We start from the raw sequence: 15,702 nt of genomic DNA on the forward strand, positions 1-15,702 counted from the left end.
AGTTTAATGTTGTAAGCTTTCAAATTTGTCTGGGTATGTGTGTGTGAATGCAAAAGAGAGAGAGAGAGAGAGAGAGAGAGAGAGAGAGAGAGAGAGAGAGAGACACGGAGAGAGATGGAGGGAGGGAGGGAGAGAGGGAGAGAGGGAAAGAGTGAGAGGAATATTCTGTTTAGATTTTCTGTTGTTGCAACTACAATTTTAAAACTCTAACTCCCACCCCAAATGCAAATTGTATTCATATGGAATTCTAATTTGAGCTTTACTTCTTTCAGTGTTCAGTGTGAGTTTGCATAAGTCACGCTTGTTGAAAATTATTGTAAAAAAAAAAGATTTAACTAGAGGATGGAAATAGAAAAGAGGAATGAAACAGATGGTAAAGTTAAACTAGATGAGTTTTAAATTTTGGTTTTTTTTTGTTGGTTCCCCAATGAAACCTTATAGGAAACTTAAAAAGATGAGATAAAACATGAACTGCATCCTTATATCTGCATCCCTGAACCAGTTATAAAAGAAGAGAACCAAAGGACCAGTGTATAAAGCTCTCATGGCATTTTGTTTGATGGTATAAAAAGCAGCAGCAACAGTTCTGGCATAAAATCAGAATGTTATAAAATATTTGAATAGGCACAGACCAGAAATTGTGGCTCTGTGTATATTATGTATCAAAAATTAAATTAAATTTATTAGTAAATCATTGAAACTCTAAGGCAAAGAAATCCTGAATCATTGGTATGATGCAATGAAAATAGTATTTAATTGCATAGTGTCTATATTCTAGCTTTATAGTGTGCATAATATCAATCATATTTCTTAATTTAGTTTTCATTTTTTAATTTTTAAAACAATTTTTTAATGTTTACTTTATTTTTAAGAGACAGAGAGAGCACAATCAGGGGAGGGGCAGAGAAAGAGGGAGACACAGAATCCAAAGCAAACTCCAGGTCCAACCTGTTGGCACAGAGCCCGATGTGGGGCTCAAACTCATGAACTGTGAGATCATGACCTGAGCTGAAGTCCAACACCTAACTGACTGAACCACCCAGTCGTCCGATTATTTTTAATTTGATATTAAGATATTAATTAATTTATTTTGAGAGAGAGAGAGAGAGAGAGAGAGAGAGTGCATGCATGCGTGACTGGGGGAGAAGCAGAGAGAGAGGGAAGAGAAAGAATCCCAAACAGGCTACATGCTCAACCAGAGCCGATGCAGGACTGGATATCAAAACTGTGGGATCACAACCTGAGTCACTATCAAGAGTAGAATGCTCAACTAACTGAGCCACCCAGGTGCCGCTATTCATTTTTATAAACACGAAATGACAATAAGAATAGTATTTTACCCTTTTTTTACTATGAGCTCTTAATTTTTTTCAGTGACTTAGTTTTTGTGGTTACGAGAAATCTGACTCTCATTTGGGAAGTAACAATTGTTTTACCATGGGAGCTATTTATATTATTAATATTGAGATTAATATTGACATTGTGAAACTGCTTGATTAGAAATTCCTCATCATAATTTCAATGAGAAGGTTCAGCATCATTTTGCCACTTTAATTATAGAGAAAATGAATTGAAAAAAGGGAAATTTAACTCATGATGAAGAGCATGGCTTAGAATTAATAAAGTTCTGACCTACATTCTTTTTTTTACTCCTAATATTGTCGAGCCTGTTGCATTTAATATAAACTTTTCAATGTCAAAGTTGTTATGGAATATGTTTTATTCTTCATAATACTCCAATTAAATGTATATTCAAAAAAATAAAACATTTTTTCTGATTATAATTTTAGTCTAATTCCATTAACAGGGGTAAACCACTGCCAGGTTGTTGGTTTATTTTCTTTTAATCCTTATTATACACATCTGTACAATACAAATATCATTCAGGCTCCACTGGCCATCGCAACTCTGGTTAACTTTGGTGTTTAGATCTGGATTTTGACTCAGAGCCTCTCAGCCCCATGATTTTCTCTCTAGTTCCCTGTTTCCCTGTCTCTGTGTATATTAACTTGTCCCTAGACTACATAGGTTGCAGGCCTCAGATAATTCACTCTTTCTATTAAGTCAATACAAATATATAGGAGAAATTTGTATTTATTAAGATATTACAAGATGCTGAGTGATTATGGGGACAGAAGACATCAGAAGCTACACCACCTTGTACCATCTAACTGGCTCCCCCTGCTCCCCGCACTTCTTACTGCCTGAAAAAGACTGGGGTCTTGATATATAATCTTTCATGATGTCTGAACACTCAAAAAGGTGAAGTCCAATGGATAATTTCTGTGGGAGTAGTGCTGACATGCCTATTGACCTGTCCCACAATTCAGGAAGTACATATTTTACTTTGTTACAAGAAGCTAAATACCTTATATATACACATCTAACCCCAAATTAAAGTTAGAATAATATAGCCATTTCTCATTAAACATTTTGATCTCAGTAATTTACAAGTATCATAATACAGTTCAAAAACATACTCTAAATTAGATGCATATTTTATTATAGGGATACATTATAATTTTAAGCTATTCTTGTTTGCTTAATTTGTTTACTTTTATTCTAAAATAAATAATAACATAGTGAATATTTTCTATACATGTTTAATATAATTCTGCTTTCTTACTTTAGGTATTTCTAAATATTGAATTATTACAGATGGAAAAACTTAGGTATATGCTCTAAATTTCCAACTGGCAGTCCTATTTTCCCCAAATACATGTGAAAAGGCTGTCCCATTAAATGTGTATACTTTTGGGTTTTAATGCAGAAGTATAAAATGATAGGTCCATATTGCCTCAAATGATATTTCGTTGATTTTTAGAAAGTTTGAACATTTTAAAAGTGCATTTATTTTCCACTTGCTTTTTTATCTAAAGATTATCTATAAAAATCTAGTGTTTAAATTTATTGTTTTTTCTTTAAAAATGACTGATAAAATATACATATAGTTTTGCATGAAGTAACAAATATGCTCCACTATGACAGAGTATTTTTTAATTTCTTGGCAAGCAATCAAGTGCCAAGGTGATTAAGACATGGAGCTTAATAAAAGTAGTAATATTCAAGCCTCTATTCACTTACCACCACAGTGCCATCAACAGCAACAAAGTGGTACCAGACATTTTTCCCCCTGAGGAACAACATGGGGCAAGAGTCCCAGTGAATGCAGCACAGATGAAGGAAACTTCTCATTGCTAAGGAGCCATCAAAAAAAGGTTCTGGACTCTGCATGGGCTTGGTGGGGAGGGAAAGAAAAAGAGGCCTAAGAGTGTAAAAATATTAAGTCAATGTGGAAAAATGTGCCCCCTTCCATAAAGAGGTCTCTCTGGAGGCACATGGGAAATGTCCCAGCTGAGTCCCTCTGCTCCCCTGTAATGAAATAGGCCTCCGAATAAGGTCTGTGTGTTGTTGAGAAGAATAATGTGCAACTATTGTGTGTTACATTTTGTTGTCATTTAGCTGAGTGGATTGATAGTACCATCTGCAATTTGTATATCTTTACTGATTTTCTGTCTATTTATTCTACCGATTACTGAATGGGAGGTACTCACATCTCAAGTATAAGTGTAGTTTTACTTATTTCTCTTTTGGATTATGTCAGTTTCTGCTTCATATATTTTGAAGCTCTGTTATTAAATGTACAATTCAATATGATTAGTTGACCTGCTTATGTTTATGAAATAAAGTCATTTTTAATAGTTTGTTACACTGAAATCTACATGTAATGAAGATTTTTTATTAATAAGACTACACCGGTATTTATTTTGCTTAATTTTTACATATCTCTCTCTCATTATTTTACTTTGTTTAGTTTTTATATATCTCTCTCTCATTATTTTGCTTTCAACATGTCTTTTTATATGAAACAAGTATCTTTTAAATATTTGAGTTTGTTTCATCTGCCATTAGTAATATCTCTGCCTATTAATGGAAGTGTGTAATCAATTTATATTTACTGTGATCCTGGATATAGCTGGATTTAAGTATATCATATTACTATTTACTTGTTTTATACCCTCTCTTTTCCTTCCTTCTGAATGTAAATATATTTTTCTCTAAGGAGAAGGAATAGTTTATATCTCTCCTTAAAATGTTATAGCTTAACATATAAAACTCTGATATTGTTTGACATGCTAAAAAATTAGTAACACAAACATCAAAGTGGAAAAAATGTCATTTAAAAAATTCCAAAAAATATTATACCTTAAAAATTGCATTTTGTATTTACTTCCAAAATTAATTTGAATATAATATGCATTTTGTTTTCTTTAATATATTACAGTGAACTTAAATATCATGAAAAATAGTGTTAATTCCCACCATTCATAACCATTACACAATATGAACAATATATTTGTGAATACACATTAAATTTTAAATTACTTAACTTAAATATAAACTATTTCAGAACTTCAGTATAGCCATAACTATGATTATTAATCAGTAAGGAAAATTATATATCTGAAGCAATATTCTACTGTTAAGACCATTAGGAATGCATATTATTTTCATCATCATCTAAATTTTAACCCAGTGAGAAGGACGATAGTATTCCTTTCTTGCTAATATTTTATTTAATGGAAGTCATTAATTTAAGGTAGAATTATAGAGAAGGCAAATTTGTCAAGGTGATGATAACTTCAGTCAAGCTCTTTAAAAAATAAATTAAAACTGGATTCAGAGTCAGTAACATAACTTGTTGAGACACTAGAATAGGTGAGATTTCCTACAGAGAAATGATGGTGGAGGAAGAGAAAATTAAAAATAAACGTCAGGATAAATGCTCAGAGACTATCTTGAAACAAAACAGAAATGAAAACCCAAAACATAAGTAATATAAAAGAAATTCAAACCAAAGTAGGAGAGACATTTCAATTAGACAATCTCCTATTAAGGAAAGGGTAAATATAGTTTAAAGGAAAAAGAAGTGCTAGTACATTGTTTGTACTGAAAGTAGGTATGTACATAGTATCTAAAAGTATGAGTTCTGGAGTTGCATAGAGTAAGTTTAAATCTATCTTAATCCCTCCGTATCAAAATGTATGAACTTAGTTAAATATTAAAAGCTCAACAGACATTTTAAGTTTCTATAAATTGAATGGTATTTAAGCGTAGATCATGGAATACTACTTGGCAATGAGAAAGAATGTAATATGGCCTTTTGTAACAACATGGATGGAACTGGAGAGTGTTATGCTAAGTGAAAAAAGTCATACAGAGAAATACAGATACCATATGTTTTCACTCTTATGTGGATCCTGAGAAACTTAACAGAAGACCATGGGGGAGGGGAAGAAAAAAAAAAAGAGAGGGAGGGAGCCAAACTATAAGAGACTCTTAAAAACTGAGAATAAACTGAGGGTTGATGGGGGGTGGGAGTGTGGGGAGGGTGGGTGATGGGCATGGAGGAGGGCACCTGTTGGGATAAGCACTGGGTGTTAAAAAGAAAATTAAAATATGAAATCAATGAGATCAAATGAAGTAATGACTATAAATGATATGCTATAATATCTAAGGTATTACAGATGCAAAATAAATATTATGTTCTAATCCTGTATATTATTGTACAGTAACACTATTATATTTTAGCATGTTTCCAGAAGTAGACAAATGTATACATATAAATTTGTCCATGATTCATTTCATAAGTTGGCTTTTCATCACTTAAAAAAATATTTCATTAAAATATTTTGTATTTAAAGAAAAAAATAAAAGGCCATAATCCTACCCTCATTTGCCAGAACTGTTTTAAGAAATAAAGCATGATAGGGGCACCTGGGTGGTTCAGGTGGTTAAGTGTCCAACTCTTGATTTTGCCTCAGGTCATAACCCTACTGCTTGTGGGATCAAGCCCTGCATTGTGCTCCATGCTGACAGCATCGACCCTGCTTGGGATTTTCCCTCTCTCTCTCTGTCCCTCCCCCTGCTCGTGTATGCTCTTTCTGTCTCTCAAAAGAAATAAATAAACTTTTTTTAAAAAATGAAATAAAGCATCATAAACAGATTTCAAGTTCCCTTTGTACCCTCCCTGATTTCTTTCCCCACCTGTCCCCTTGGAGAACTCTTCTAGTAAAGCCAGTGTGTGTATTTCTGATATATGTGTTTATATTTTTGCTATATATTTACATAATCAGAAAATATTTAAATAGTTAAAAAATAACTCATCATTATCAGATGATGTATATATCTACCAGACTTGAATAAGATTTTAAAATTCAACATTATGTTTGATACTTATTAAGTAATAATACATGTCACTATTGTTCACTTATTTTAACCACTCATCATAATTCCACAGTGTAACTATGCCATGATGAATTTACCCACTGTCCTATCCATAGTCTTTAGTTTGTTTCAGGTTTGCCATGAAAATTCTTGTATGTCTTTCAGTGCACACCTGATAATTTCTCCAGGAAACATAATAAAAGTGGAAATGCTGAGTTGTAGGATATGCCTTACATTGTGTGCAGCACACCCATTGTGTATTTGTAAAGTCATTTTAAAAACTATCCACCAAAAAAAGAGCATATTTGTATATTGTAACTCCAAGACTAATTTTATTCTCCATCTAATTTAAGAGCTAAGGCATTAGTGAGTGTGGTTTTATATATACAGAGATATATCACCAGGATTCAATTAACTATATACTTATTTTACAATAAACACACTTACTAGAACTCTTATTAATGCCCTTCCTACATAATTCTTATAAGTTAAACATGTCTACTACTAAATTTATAGAAGTCATGGTTAAATATACCTATAAGGATATAATTCTCTGGCTTAGATTAATAAAAGCATTTGAAATACAGACTGCCTGAAGCTATTGTATTTTCAAGTGCTAAATTACTCTGCCATGTATGAAATTACTTACTCTGAATCTTCCACTTATATTGAAATGCCATCCTTCATTCAGACAGTTGATGCTGGGCAGTCTACAGTGGTCAATTACTTTCTCACAGTTTTTTCCAGTAAATCCTAGCAAACAACTGTAAATACATCCGTGTAAATAAGAAAAGTTACAATGTAAATATTATAACAAAAGTCTATTAACAATCTGACAAAAATAATAATGCTTTGTTTAAATTACATACAACGCATATTACTACCTGATATTTTCAACCATTAATTTTGTCTATGCATATATCTGTTCTTAGTTATTTAGTGAGAATCTGATAATTTCTCCAGGAAAGGCTATTCATTTAATAGCCTTAATATCATCTTTTGAGAATTTAAAAGTAAAATAAACTTAGGCCTAATTGAATACTTAACAATAAAACACAGGTTTTAGAAAACTATTGGAATAAATAAGACCATTATTAAAATGTGAAAAAGAAAGATGACAGGTGAGATTTCTAATGCTTAGTAAAGCCATTCTCCACTGATGATTTGTTACAAGGATCTTATGACACACATGAATTTGAGACATAGTATAGAGAGTTACATTGAACAGTAATGGTATGGCCACAATTGGGCTAATTGCAGAGATTTATTTATGCTCATCCTTACTTTAAAAAAAAAATAAAGCAATCTTGTAGTGTAAATGCCTAGGAATAAGCTTTTTTTATTGTAATGAGAATGCCTGACATCAATCTTTTTTTTTTTTTTTTTTTTTTCAACGTTTTTAATTTTTATTTTTGGGACAGAGAGAGACAGAGCATGAACGGGGGAGGGGCAGAGACAGAGGGAGACACAGAAGCGGAAACAGGCTCCAGGCTCTGAGCCATCAGCCCAGAGCCTGACGCGGGGCTCGAACTCACGGACCGCGAGATCGTGACCTGGCTGAAGTCGGACGCTTAACCGACTGCGCCACCCAGGCGCCCCAGTGACATCAATCTTTTGATTGACAAGGCATCCACTTCAGACATCCATCCCTAGTAAATATATTGCCAGCTGTATGACACAGCTACTAGCTATACAACTAGATCAGAAGCCAGGCCTTCCCTTCCCATGAAGTTCCCTTTTAACAAACTCCTGTGTAACTAAATATCTGACTACCTGAGTGACCCTGCATTTCCTTTCCCACTCCCTAATTCTCACTCTTTCGTTCTAAATTCACCAGTAAAGAATGAATCTGTGAAACTGCAGACACCCCACTCTTGACTCCAATGAAATGAAAGCAGAAACCTAGGTCCACATATTTCCTCTCTCTCTCTCTGCCAGCAACTTGGCTGCTGGCCTGTGGGCATGCCTTGCACCCCCCAGAACTTGGGAATGCTAAACCTTGTTTTTCAAAGATCCCTGATGGTTAATGCTAGGTGCATCTTGCAGTCATACGAGCCACAGGGGGCAGTCCAGCCATAACATTGGCTCCTGTGGGGAAAACATATGCAGAAGCCGCCACAAGTGGTATTGGCCCGGGTGATTCCCCAGGCATCCTTGGCTGATAGCATCTCTATCAATAGGTTGAGACATGCACAAACAAATCTAGATACCAGTTTACTTCAATTCATGAGCTGCAATCAATAAGATGTTAAGAACACACGGTGTTCTGTCTTTCTTTGCCCTCACTTATTAATTTGTGAGAAATATTCCTGTACTTTAAAACACATTTAGTAAAACTTCTATCAAAAGTGAGTGGAGCACCAAATTAAATGATGATGTGTCTCTCTAAAGTGGATACTAGTGATTTGAAGACCGAAATAATACTTCTTAAGACAAAGTTGTTTTAAACTGATTTAATAATGAAGCAAATTGTACAATACATTAATTATTTCAAGTTTATTTTAAGAACACAGGAGAATTTCATAAAAGAAGGAATCAAAGGCCATGTTGACACAGTTTAATGGAAACAGCATCAGTAAAATACTTAGTAATTCTCTTTCCCTGCTGTTCAAGGCACAGCATGGCACTTTCAACTTGTAGAATTAAATCATTCCCTCCGTTGTGTCAGCAATGCCATCCATTTTTTAGCACCTACTATGTTCCAGCCACTAGTTTAATTATTTTCACACTATTTTCTTATTTTCACATTTAATCCTTATAAACACTGTGTGATACATATTATTACCACTATATTAAATTAAGAAACTCAGAGAAGTTAAGAGATTTACTTTGGTCATATGACTAGTTTTAGAGATGTTATTACAATTAAGTATGGTCTAACTTTATATGCATTATATTGCTACTCCATTAATAAAAACTGTTAGGACATGTTTACCTTACTTCTCTCATTCTGAGGATCTACCTAGAAACCCAGAAATCACTCCAAGTATCACTTGGTTATGAAAGGAAGCATTCTCACTCATTTCTACTGGGAGTAGAAAAACAGAAGTAGCAGGAATAGGGAAACATCAGAATGACTTAAAATTTTGGTTTGGTGAGTAATACTTATCATATCTCAATTTTCCTTTGGGAGGGAATGAATCCAACTGTTGACGACTAACTAAGGACAAGTGTAGTATTTAGACTTATCTTATTCTGGAGTATGGTTTCCAAAGAGAAGGATCAGAGCTATAGTCATTCATGAAATCAGATCAACAGGTTTCAACTCCTAGAAAGATGTTTCTAAAAAAAGCAGAACTTACTAATTATGAAAAATTGGGTCGAAGTATTAGCACCCTCACAACATACCTAGAAGGAAGCCCCAATACACCATTTATAATACTTGGCCTAGGGAGGTTTAACCCAAAGGCAAAGGAAATCCATGAGAAAATTCTTCTGTTGAGTTAACAGGATATCAACCTTCCATGCCTCCACTCCTACTCATGGTTTGAAATCTAAGAGGAGCTCTTGAACCTCATCCTAATGACATCCTAACAACTCAGTCTGCAGACAAGGAAAGAAAAGGCTACTATTCTTAACACAAGAATTTAAACCAGGGGTGCCTGGGTGGCTCGGTTAAGTGAGTGACTCCTGATTTTGACTCAGGTCATGATCTCATAGTAGTGGTGAGATCGAGCCTGTGTCAGTCTCTGTACTAAGCAGTGGAGTCTGCTTACATTTCTCTCTCCCTCTGCCCTTCTCCCATTCCTCTCTCTTTCTAAAAAAAAAAATACTTTAAACCAGAGAAAATAAAACCAAACAAAAAGAAATAAAAGCAAACTCTAGAATAATACAGATGCTTTGAGAAATTCTATTACAAAAGTGCAAGTAAAGATGAAAAATTCTAAAGGAAAAATAAATGAAAGAGAGAAATTTCAAATAGCATCAATATTTGCCTCAATAACTTAGACAAATATGATTTTCATGAAATACAATACAAAAAATAATATGGTGAAATAGCATATAAACAGGGAGGTGACTTAGTAGCTAACAAAAATAAAATGGAGTGAAGAGTTAAGAACGAAATGCTTTGACGTTAAAGTACGTAGAAATAAAATATGTTCAATATAAACACTAAAGTCAGAATTGTCACCTCACCCCCTCCCCCAAATCCATCAGAAGTATATAATTCATATTTGGGAATATACAGCAAAAAGTGGAAGAAATAAAATATAAAAAATAAACACTTAAAACACAGTGAATCAGAATATTTTAAAAGCTTGATAAGGACAAAGATACATTTTATGAACTGGTTTGTGTGAATATCAGAACACAATAGCTAATATTTGGCAATTTTCTGTAAACTTTATTATATTTAGCTTTTCTACCCTTTTTTCATTCATATTTCAACCTTCATAAAGTAAACTATACTGGCTTACTGATACATTCCCTATGACATTACAACAGGCATAAATTTTAAGCAAAATACAGTGCCCAATAATTTTATTTTAAATGAAGTCTTAGTACAAAATTACGCTGACTATATTTTGCATCAAGAGAAAAGTACTACAATTAATGAGGCCAGAGTCATTTCTTTAAAAGATCATGAGATATATATTTTTCCAGAATGTGTAATTAAGAAATCAAGAGAAAGAACACAAATACACAAAAATAATAATGCAAAAGGGAATATGAGGACAAATGGAAGCTAACAACACTACATATTCCTTAGTGCAATTATGCCAAAAAGTTTATGACAAAATATAGATTGCCAAAATTGAATGAAAATAAAGGTTGAATAGAACAAATATTTGGTGGAACTAACTAAAAGATGCTGGACTTATTTATTTATATGAATGAAGAATTCAAATTCCTATTAAAGAGATGATTCTTGTGATATGTTAGTCTTGATTCTAAGATGTTTGCTACTTATCTATCAAGTATCAAAAATTTTCAGAATTTGGATACAAAAGACTCAAAATTTACAATAATAGTTACCACTAAACCCATACTTGAAAATGAAAATAAATATGTTGTATCTATTGACACAAAATTATATTTCTAGGAATTTATCCTGAAGGAATAATCAGATGTAATAAATATATATTTACATCCATATTTCTGCCATGATATTCCAAAGCGCCTACAGAAAGGAGACAACTTCTAATGTAAGAGGTCATTCTAATCCACCATCCTGGCCCACCATCACTCTTCCATACCACCAATAATCCAAAGACATTATAAACAAGAAACCAATTCATGTCCAAATTGTCCATTCTTCTTCAGAAACCTTGGTCATCAAAAGTTTCATGTTAATGATTCCAATTTTCATTGTATATTTTAAATATAATTAATTTAGCATCATCTTAGCTTTTATTTTCTCTCATAAAATGTATATTTTACTCTTGAACTGAGAAGAAACAAAACATTTTGTTCTCAGGCAACTATAAGCAGTTCTCTACGACTAGAGCTCAAAGTGAATAATGAGAGTAGCAAGAGAAGAGAAAGGAGAAGGTGATCATGAAGGAATTTGTTAAGAGTTACCTAAGTATCAAAATGTAAGACTGAAAACCAGGAGATTTGGAAGTAGGGAACTGAAATGAAAGAAAATAAACAATTAGGGGTGCCTGGGTGGCTCAGTAGGTTGAGCGTCTGACTTCAGCTCAGGTCATGATCTCACAGTTGACGAGTTCGAGCCCCGTGTTGGGCTCTGTGCTGACAGCTCAGGGCCTGGAGCCTCCTTCAGATTCTGTGTCTCCCTCTCTCCCTGCCCCTTCCCTGTTCATGCTCTGTCTCTCTCTATCTCAAAAATAAATAAACATTAAAAAGTAAAAAGAAAATAAGCAACTAAACAAGTATAAATGATGAAATAGGCTTTGTATGAATCAATGGTAATACGTCATTATATTGAAGACTATAATTATCTTAAATCTCTTTAACTGAAGTTAAAAAAAAAAAAAGGTGAGATTGAGACACTCCAGAGAGAGAAAGAGGTGTCAGGTCAACTTTTAGATCTGAAATTAAGGGAAAGCCTCATCTGCTTACCTTCAAAACTGCTGTTCCCTTCTATTATCTGCCATCCACTAGTAAAATGGGATCACGTAAATCCATGGTGCTGCTCATGCCTCTATTTCTCCTTACACTGTGATCATTTTATAAACTCAAATTCTCCAGGGCCTGAACTGTAACACTGATCTCCATGCTGGCTCTACTGCAACAGCTGCCACTCTTCCCAGAACACTGTGTTAACTTTACTGCTCATACCTCCACATCTACTCTACCCCAACCATGCCAAACTTTCTACTGTGCATGCCATTAACACTGTCAGTCCACGCTGCTTCTCAGCCTTCCACTGGCCATGGCTTTGCCTACTTCACTCATAACCTCTATTACTCAAACTTTTGCTATAAAGTAGCTAGGTAACTGTTTTACCTCCTTGGAGATCCATGCATTTAAATGATTCTCATAGCAGAAGTCTGCATACTTAGATCCCTTTGATTTACACATAGCTCTTTACAATCAGGAGTTCAGGAGTTCAATGGATGAATCCAGGTACTGGTACTCATTCCCACCCTTGAGATGAATTCTCCTTTTTGGAGAGAAATTTTCTTTTAGGGTTTCACAGATTCTTTCCTCTTTTATTTTCTTTTTTCTCCTTCCTTCCTTTCTTCTCCCCTTCTTTCCTTCCTTCCTTCCTTCCTTCCTTCCTTCCTTCCTTCCTTCCTTCCTTCCTCTATGCATTTCCAAATTCAACATATGTTACCTTACATGCATAAATGCAAGTAGTCATGACCACAGTTAAATGCCTTTATTAGGCATTATTCCATTAAGACCAGTTAATGAATATGCATACTTAACTCCAGTTTTGCCTAACTCCATATCAGACAGCTATATGCCTCCACTGCAGCATCCTCAGTGTTCATGACATATAAACTATCTGGATTTGATCCTGAAGTATGATGACATCAATTTAAAAATTGAAATTTGCTTCAATATGCCTAGATCTTTTATAACTAGTCTGGCAGGAGAATGGAGGTTGAGTTTGTGGAAAACTGTAGTTTGGAGACTAATCATGGACTATTATAGTAATATAGGAGAAATGAAATACACTCTATAGCAGTATAGAGAAGAATAAACAAATAGAAGAGATGTTCAGAAGCCAGAATGAACAAAATTTGAAATCCTGTTCACATTTATTAACAGGAAGAAAACTACACAGTGCCAATTAGTATTTGGTAATTTTCTTCATACTTTTAATATGTTCTCATATTTAATATGTTCTTATATTATTTCTTTTATTCTGATTTCAGTTGCTATTTATTGTGCTTCTCCTCTTCATAGTTCAGAAAGGCTCTCAAACATTTATATTCCACTAATGGTAACCTTCTATTTCCTTGATGTATTGTCAATCACATAATCCTTACTTTGGTGGGGGGGGCAAAAAAATTGCTAATTGTTTCATCAATCTGGATACATAATCTTCCCTATGGAACCCCATAGTTCTTCGTCATGATGTCTACATTCCTTTCCTTTCCTTTCCATTTATAAATCTTGGGACCTTGCTCAAATAATTTATTTCTTTTAGTTCTACACCTTAAATAAGATTTCTTCCACTGGATGCCCCATCGGTTTCAGGACTCCTATTTTAGCACCTATTTTATATATGTACCTAGATATTCTATCATTATCTATTTATATTTACCTATGTGAGTATATGTACACATATGTGTGTACATGCACATGTACACACACAAGCACACATTTTAATCTTCATTTTTTTCAACACCCTCATTTTTACTTCATATTCCCTTTTTGACATTTCTATTCTACTACATTTTATTTTTAGAAATAATATTTTCCAGTTACCTTCTTCATATAGATCACCTGGATGATAAGTTTTCTGATTGTCTGCATAAATATAAATAGTTCTCTCACCACCCAATATATAGTAGGCATGTGTAAGATTTGGGGGAGGCAATATTTTCTCCTGGTAGTCTACAGATGTTTTCTAAATCTATAAATGCTATACCACTATCCTGAAGCTACTGGTGTTGAAATTAAACAATGCGATGCCATACTGGTTACTTTTCCTTTGTAGGTAAATTGTTTTTTCCTGCCTTAAAGCTTGATAGATATTTCATTATGTGTTTTTTTATCATCAATCTAGCTTGGATAGAGAGCATTTTTAATACTCAGACTCAGCTCTTGCTCCAGCTCAAAGAAATATTCTACAATTTGATTAATTATTGCTTCTCCTTCATATGTTCTTTTTACTCCTTCTAGAGTGGCTATCAAGTACATGTTACATCTCCTTGATCTATTCTCCAAGATACTCAATTTTTTTTCATGATTCATTAACTAATTCATATTAAGCTCTTCAATAAATAATCCTTGAGCTCCTATTGTAGATAGTTATTTTTAATCCTTGAGCTCCTACTGTAGATAGTTATTTTTCTAGCCATGATGCATATTCGATGGATAAGTTTTTTGTTTTGTTTTGTTTTCCCTCATGAGGTTCATCTTTTAGTGGTAGATGACAGAAAATAAAGACCTTAGATGTAGAATATTTCAAGAGAAAAGTATATCAGGTTAAAGTATATAGAAAGCTATTTGCTATTTTACTAAGTGTGCATCAGAGACAGTTGCCCATGAGACAATTACTATTTCATAAAACCATGATAAATTTAGGGTTAGGTCATGAATGTACATGAAGATAAAACCAGATCCCCATAAATTTACTCTTTTCTCTACTTTAAAATCTTCCATAAAGCATTCTAGATTTCCATAATTTGGGTCACCAATTTCCTTTCAATTTTCCACCTACGTGAAATTGAATAGTATGTTTTTTAGCTGTAGACTTGATATGTACATATATCTTTGTGTTTTCCTCTTGAATCTTTTCAGTTATTTTGACTACAGTTATCTAATTTGATATGACTTCTCTTTCCTCCAGAAATTTTAATATTCTCAAGTTGTATTGGTTTTATTTTAACTCCTGTTCCTCTCCTAAGTCTCTGGCCTCCATTGCATGCAATATTTTTCTTTGCTAACTCAGTGTCTTAGGTGGGGTATCCTTCAGTGAATGGAAGGAAAATTGGGCCAATAAAGTTGAAGCAGCCAGGACATCAGTCCTTTCCTTAGGGACATGGATCTGGCTTCTCTCCTCCTTGGTATCACTGAACATCTGAAAGCCTTCAGTCCTTAAATTCAGAACTTAGTTAACTATGGCAAAGGAGAAGAATACTTAAGTAGGCTGATTTTGACCTACCCTCAAATAGTCAAAGTATTTATATTGATGGAGTATCCACTCTTTTCTGGTTATTGTTCTGTTGTCTCTCTGCTAATTTACAAACGCTTGCTAGCTCACAAAGCAAGAGAATCTGCATGGATTGCTTCTGTTGAGATAGTCAGGGAAGCTAAGACCTAACTCATTGTAGTTGTTCAAGGTGTCTAGCAACCATTTTTGTCAAAGAAGTATGGGGAGAAGGGAAAGAA

The 15,702-nt window shown here is 33.8% G+C and overlaps 1 protein-coding gene across 1 annotated transcript in view; it reads right to left on the reverse strand.

Moving 5' to 3' along the window:
* The window catches only part of LOC131514403 (protein eyes shut homolog), a 376,531-nt gene that overhangs the window by 60,911 nt on the left and 299,918 nt on the right, over positions 1-15,702 (reverse strand). Inside the window, exon 6 of the mRNA XM_058734359.1 lies at positions 6,878-6,992. Within this exon, the coding sequence (XP_058590342.1) occupies positions 6,878-6,992 (115 nt within the window). The remainder of the gene's footprint in view (positions 1-6,877; positions 6,993-15,702) is intronic.

Source organism: Neofelis nebulosa, chromosome 6, assembly GCF_028018385.1.
Source record: "Neofelis nebulosa isolate mNeoNeb1 chromosome 6, mNeoNeb1.pri, whole genome shotgun sequence".
Classification (NCBI taxonomy): domain Eukaryota; kingdom Metazoa; phylum Chordata; class Mammalia; order Carnivora; family Felidae; genus Neofelis; species Neofelis nebulosa.